The 7,395-nt window shown below is 40.1% G+C and overlaps 1 protein-coding gene across 1 annotated transcript in view; it reads right to left on the reverse strand.

The window, feature by feature from the left end:
* Positions 1-5,788: 5,788 nt before the first annotated feature.
* The window catches only part of DGAT2L6 (diacylglycerol O-acyltransferase 2 like 6), a 21,101-nt gene continuing 19,494 nt past the window's right edge, over positions 5,789-7,395 (reverse strand). Inside the window, exons 6-7 of the mRNA XM_003801774.1 lie at positions 6,368-6,579; positions 5,789-5,943 (exon numbers count right to left, since the gene is read on the reverse strand). Coding sequence (XP_003801822.1) covers positions 5,789-5,943; positions 6,368-6,579 — 367 coding nt within the window. The remainder of the gene's footprint in view (positions 5,944-6,367; positions 6,580-7,395) is intronic.

Genomic DNA, 7,395 nt, shown 5'->3' on the forward strand with positions numbered 1-7,395 from the left:
TAGGAGCAACTAAAGCCCTGCATGACCCTCCCCTCAGTATCAGGACAGGGCCTATGTGTAGGTACTCCCACCACCCAGTTTGCCCACCTCTGTAACAGCTCCTACTTTTGAAATCAATCACAATACCTTCAGCCCCCAAGACATCTTTGGTGGGCTTACACCACTGGCCTAACCCCCTGCTTACATGGCACAGTACTAAATTTAACCAAAAACTTCTGCGTGGCAGTGCAACTGTTTCCCCGCTTAGTCCTCTGTTCCCAAAATGCCCCCGTGCATACTGTAAAAGATAGAGCTCAGGATTGAGCATCAGTCACAAGAGAAAGGGGGGAATGAGAGGGCCAGATTAACTCCATTTTGTGGTTTACTGCACAAGCCCCATTCCTAGTTGTTTACTACACAGTGGTTTACTGCACAAGCCCCATTCCTAGTTGTTTACTACACAAGCCCCACTGTTTACTATACAAACTCTATTCCTAGCCCTTTCGCTCTACCAGTAAAACCTACAAGCCACTCCCTGCTGCCTTCCCCCACCCCTCACCTGTACCAATCCAAATCCTCCTTTACTAATGAAATCACCAACCACCAACCAAAAGTGTACTCATACCCTCCTCCCCTTCTTGCTTTCTGTACCCCATAAAAACTTGCTCCACCCCGGGTTTGGGGCTTGTCCTAGGCTTGCATACTAGGGGAGTCCAGACCGGTCTAAATAAAACCTCCCCTCATGTTTTTTTACATCGGAGTGCTTCTCGGATCGTCTGTTGGGGTTATTTGGGAGAATAATTTTTGGGCACAACATTAGACTTTGCCAGGAACTTCAATGCTTCTGTGGTGGGACCCGCAGATGTCACCTCCCCCAATTCTGATGCTACAGCAACCAGTTCTCTTCCTGTAGCTATTAAACCATAAGTGTACTTTTTCAAAATGAAATGTCTTCCTTTTATATCTCACTCTTTCTATTTTTATGTTTTTTTTTTTTTTGAGACAGAGTCTCACTTTGTTACCCTGGATAGAGTGCTGTGACATCATAGCTCACAGTAACCTCAGATTCTTGGGCTTGAGCAATACTCTTGCCTCAGCCTCCCCTACTTGGAGGGACTATAGGCACCTACCACAATGCCCAGCCATTTTTAGAGACAGGGTCTTACTCTTGCTCAGGCTGTTCTCAAACTTGTAAGCTCAAGCAATCCACCCATCTTGGCTTTCCAGAGTGCTAGTATTACAGGCATGAGCCACCATACCTGGCCTTATTTTTATGTGTTCTTAAGAGAGCCAATGTTTTTGCCAAAATTGCTTGACTCATTAATGGAGTCAACATTTAAAGTATCGTATTTTAATTTTAAGTCATAGCTCTGTTGATATTTTTATTGATTTGTCATTTCTTTTCTTATATATTGAAGAGAGTGAAAGAAATTTCAATTTTGAAGAAAATTGGCCCAAAATATGAAGTGTTGTAAAGGGGATCAGATATCATTACTTCCCTATTCAAAACCTTTCAGTGGTTTCCCATCCAACTTAGAATAGCATCCAAAGTACTTGCCATGATCTTGAAGACCTTATGTAACTTGATCCCTGCCTTCACATTCTTATCTTTCTTCCCCTTGTTCACCCAGACCTTAGCTTGTTATCAATGGATGCTGTATCAGTGTAAACAGGAGTTTGAGTGTGACCTTGGGGATTTTATAGCTCAGTGGCTAGGGCGCCAGCCACATACACCAGAGCTGGTGGGTTCGAATCCAGCTCAGGCCTGACAAACAACAATGACAGCTATAATCAAAAAATAGCCGGGTGTTGTGGCAGGAGCCTGTAGTCCCAGATACATGGGAGGTTGAGGCAAGAGAATTGTGTAAGCCCAAGAGTTTGAGGTTGCTGTGAGCTGTGATGACATAGCACTCTACTGAGGGTGACATAGTGAGACCCTGTCTCAAAAAAAGGGGGGGGTAACATCTAAACATAATTCTGTTGCCTCCTTTCACATATTTATTCCTCTTATTTCTGTTTCACTTGTTATTGTTTTGGCCAGGAATTTGAAAATAGTAGTAAATAATTGTGTTGATAAGAGGTAGGGCATTCTTTAGTTCTGATTTAAATATTTATAAGGCTTGATTCTTGGGTGTGAGGTTGGCTATTGATTTGAGATAGACACCATTTGTGATGTTATAGAAGTATCTTTTATTTGTAGGTTTTAAAGAATGTTTAATTAGGAACGAACATTTTATTTCATGTTTTTATGGATATATTAAGAAGATTGTACAGTTTTTCTTTGTTAGCCCATCATTGGATCATGGAATTAGGTTTCCTAATATTAACTATATCGGTATTCTTGGGATAAGCCCTTCTGATTGGTGTTAAAGGAATTTTCATCTTATAAGGGTGTATGTGAATCTTTCTAAATGTAGAATATAAATGTCTTAACACAATAACTAAGAAAATGACATGAAGGCTTTGTTAACCAGTTTGATGAAAATATTTCAAATTGTATATAAAAACAGCACACTGTACCCCATGACTATATTAATGTACACAGCTATGATTTAATTAAAAAAATAAAAAAATAAAAAGTCAAAGCAGAAAAAAAAGAAATTCTGAATTCAAGTTATTCTCACCTTATTTAAGAAGTTTATATATTTGTTTATAAGTAATGTTACTCTTTATTTTCACTTTTTGACATAGGTGATATTTGTTTGGGATCAGACAGTACTATCAATGAAAACACTTGAAAGAGATGAGTCATCTTGGTGGCTTTCTCTGGGGTAGGTACAGGGGAACCATTTGCTCTGAATTATACTATGTACATAATCAAAAATTTATTAATCCCTCACATCTAATACAAAAATTAGTTCAAAATGGATCAGGGGCCCAGGTGCAGTGGCTCACGCCTGTAATCCCAACACTTTGGGAGGCTGAGGCGAGTAGATTGCTTGAGCTCATGAGTTCAAGACCAGCCTGAGCAAAATAGAGACCATGTCTCTACTAAAAATAGAAAAACTGAGGCAAGAGGATTGCTTGAGTCCAAGTTGGAGGTTCTGTGAGCTATGACGCCACAGCACTCTACCCAGGTGACAGCTTGAGACTCTGTATAAAAAAACAATGGATCATGGGCTTAAATATACCATATAAAACTAAAAACATTTTAGAAAAAAGAAACATAAGAAGATCTTGGAGGCCTAGGGCTTGGGGAAGGGTTTGCAGACATGACATCAAGATTCATGGTCACTGGAAGGAAATAGAGTATTCTCTGCACAAAGGGGTTGTAAAAGCTTGGGGATTCTGTTTGGACTCCATTCCAGCCTACCTGTGCAAACTTTAGCATAGTTAATTAGCCATTTTAAGCCTTGATTTACTCATCCATAAGTATGATAATATTAATAGTACCTACCTCTTGAAGTTGTTTTGAAGATTGAGAGATTGGTCTAGTATATTGTACTTTGCTAACCCTCAATGAATATTAATTTTTCTGCATTTTTGATCAGATTAGTGTATGGTGGAACCCACTGAAGGAAGTAAATCAAACCTCTTAAGTCCTAATTTTTGGGGGAATGCAAGATACAAAAGAATTTTGTATCATGTGCAATTTAAAATAGACAAAATAGTTGTCTAATTTTAGTTGCACATGAACTTTATGGCCACCCTGCAAATATAAAATATGTGTGTGTATATGTATATCACATATGTATATATGACTAAATACCTTTCTTTCTTCTTGTGTATAGACAGCTATCAATTACAGCAGAGTCATAATAGAATCATAATAGAATTTTGCAATTTATATTTCATCTTTTGATTCCTCCATTTTCTCTTTACTATCCAAAGAGCAATTGAGTTTTGAGGTAGTAAGTTATTGATATTTTGTCTTACAAATTGTTTAACTGCCAATGTACTTTATTATAATATTTCAGTGAAATCACTTTGATAGAAAAATAAGATTCATGTAATAGGCTGAATAATGATCCCCAATCCCAGGATGGCCACACCCTAACCCCTCAAACTTGTGAATTTGTACCTTAACTGGCTAGAGTGACTTTGCATATATAATTAAGAATCTTGAGATGGAGATATAGTCTAGATCCCCTCTGCAGGCTCAATGTAATCACAAGGGTTCATATAAGAGGGAGATAGGAGTATTGGAATCAGAGAAGGAGATGTGATGACAGAAGCAGAGGTTGAGATGATGCCTTTGCTGAAAGATGGCTATGAGCTAAGGAACATGGACAGCTGTTAGAAGCAGGATAAGGCAAGGGAATGGATTCTCCCCTAGGATGGGTTTGTGAATTTAATTGTCAGACCAGGTATTTTTTCTTTTATTGTTTATACTTTTGGTGTTGTATCTAAGAAATCATTGCCTAACCCGAGATCATGAAGTCTTACACTTATGTTTTACTTGATAATTTTAATAGTTTTGGCTTTTACTTTAGCACTTTGATCCATTTGGGGTTAATTTTTATATATGATATAAGGTAAGGGTCCCAATTTATTATTTGCCATGTAGATATCAGGTTATTTCAGTATTCTTTGTTGAAAACACTATTTTTTCTCCCATCTAATTGTCTTGACACCTTTGGTGAAAATCATTTGACCATAAATCTATGAACTTGTTTCTGTACTCTCAATTCCATTCAGATTTTTATTTTAAATCAATCAATTATTTTCCCTGAGTCCTACTTGGGACCACTCTAAATAGAATAATCTGTGCCATTTTCCCCCACACTTATGAACTAATTTTGGTGAAGGGCCATAAGTCCTCATATAGGAAAATAAAGTTCTATCTAAAGTTGTGTGGCTTTGGCAAGTTACTTAACCTCTATGAGCTTTAGCTCCTGTGAAATGGAGATGATGGAAATCTAAATACCACAGGGCTGATGTTAGCATTAGAAGACAAAGGTTGTGAAAGTGATGGCATGGTCCCTGGGACACAGTAGGTATTTGACATCAACCAAACTTATGGCTGGTGCATGGTCTTGTGGTTCCCTTCCTTCTGACCTAGGATTAGGGTAGTGATGTTTGATTGGGAGAACCATGGGTAGTTGGGTCAATTCCCATGGTTCTGCTTCTGTCTCCTACAGTGTGTAGTAGCTGTGGTTCCATTCCTCCACCTTTTCTGTCAGGGACAATATGAAGAGTGGGTGAAGAAGAGGAAAATGACTCTACATACCAGCTCTCTGGCCAGAAGAGAAAACCTTAGGTTTGGGGGAAGCCCAGTAGTGAACTATAGTAATTAGGAAGTGCTGGAATCCTGTTTTAGAGCTTTATTTTTATAGACAAAATAGCATAACTGTATTGTCAGTTGAGAGCTCTGTCACAATTGAGAGAATTCTGTCTGCTTGGATAAGGAAGCCACAGTTCAGGTTCCTGGTTTATTTTGCAGAAGTCCCCAGATTGTAACAAAAAGGCCTGGGAGGAAAAAAACCATCCCCTAAACCTAAACACTGGTGGATGTCACTGAAGTTCAAGAGGAAGGGGCACAATATTCTTTGGCTTCTTATTACCGTGATCAGAGAGTTGCCTGGAGTGATTCACAAGTCTCCCAAACTGGATTGTTGCTTTAGATAATCAGGGATGATGGAACCACTTCCTTTGTTAGCCAGCCCTCTCTGGTTCCTTCCCCCAAACCTGCTTTGGTCACTTGAGAGGGGATTCCATTGCTGGAACCCTGATTCATTAAACAGTTTCCAGGTTGGTTGGCCTTTCTCATCCTTGAGATCTTACCCTTTCTCCAAATTTTTCCTTCCTTGTGACTCTAGTTGAATACCTTATGACTTTCGGGGTTTATTAATGGGGAACCTGGCTCCTTTTATATGATTGCCAGCTCTTGGGCCTCAGGGAGTCCATGTTCAACTTTGTGTTGATCAAACAGCTTGCGCAGGGCACTAATGTAGAATGTGTGATACTTGTCCACTGTCTTCTTATCTGGATTCTCAATCTTGGGAATCGGCAGGGGTTCTCCAACTATGGAGAGATGGAAAACAGGCAAAGATCAGAGTCACCCCCACAACTCAAAATACTCATCCCTCGTTGGGAACCATCTACTGAAACTCAGTATCTGAATTTCCTCCCCTTCTTTTGTATTTCCCTGTGCTCTAGCCCAATACTGGACCTGTTCTTCAACCACCTAATCTCACCTATACTTAAGAGAATGAAAGCAAACTCAGGAGAATACTGAAGTAATGTGTGTGGATAATGATGCTCTTGTGGCAACTATTGAACTCTATCTCATCTGTGAATGGCCGTACTTCTTATTTATTTAGTTATCCTACCCACTGTGTTTGTAACTGTAGCCACTGCCCATCTCAATTGTGAGCTGGGACTTGATGGATGACTTGGGAGAGGGGGGATCAAGAATCAGGTGGTCTGGAGAAAATGCAAAGCTCACCAACAGTGGTAATGGGATGATTGAAAGGCAGAAAGCCCCAGGATCCACGAGTGAGGCCCCGACCATGGAAGGTACAGAAATTTAAACCCAGGAGTTTTTTGAATGTGCTCTGGAAGGTTTTTTGGAAGAACCTTGTCCATGTGCCCTCAGGGAAGGTCTCTTGCTTGTGTACCTCGTTCTCACCAAAGGAATAGGAAGGAACAATATATGCCCTGCAAAGAGAGGGGCAGGCATGTGAGCTCTCTGAGGAAACTCCCCCCAGCAAAACCTTCTTCAAGGTGGGAAACCTCTTCAACCTCCTCATTATAAGACAAGAACTCAAGCTCCATTCCTCCATGCCCCATCCTCCCAAACAAACTCTCTGTGGGAAGCTGATGAGCCTTGTCCTGTGATAGGAGGAAACTAATCTCAGGAGATTGAACGATTGAACTATCTTTATTGTGTCCAGCATCCAGAGTGTTCTTCTTAAACTATATATCTGGACATGACATTCCTTTCTGTAAAACTCTTCTGGAGCTCTTTGCTTTATACCACACTGCTTAGCATGGCCTTTATGCTCTAGCTCTCCCTACCTGACTAGCTTCTCCTTTCCCACTCTTTTTTTGCAATCTGCTTAGCCATACTAATTGTTCCTAGTAATCTCTTGTCTATGTGTCTTTGTACATCCTGCTCCCTCTCTCAGAAATGCCTTCCCTCTGTCTCCATGTGGCTAATTCAAATTTGCCTTTCCATTCTCAGTTCCAATTTCATACTCTTAAAGGAACTTTCTTTGGCACCTCTGATTCCCCCAATGTGGATTAGATACCCTCATCTAGTGCTTTTCTTTCTTCTACACTAACACTACCCCAACCCTGTGTTATAGTTATTTCCTTACCTGACTCCCCTAGGAGACAGCAAGCCTGTGTCAAGAACTGTGTCATATTTATCTTCGAATCCATAGGACCTGGCATAGTGCCCAACATGCCATAGGTCCTTATCGAATGCCTGAGTTCATCTCCCTCCCTCCCTCCTTTTTTTTTTTTTTTTTT

The sequence above is a fragment of the Otolemur garnettii genome, unplaced genomic scaffold (genome assembly GCF_000181295.1).
Source record: "Otolemur garnettii isolate 467f Iridium unplaced genomic scaffold, OtoGar3 scaffold00219, whole genome shotgun sequence".
NCBI classification, from domain to species: Eukaryota; Metazoa; Chordata; class Mammalia; order Primates; family Galagidae; genus Otolemur; species Otolemur garnettii.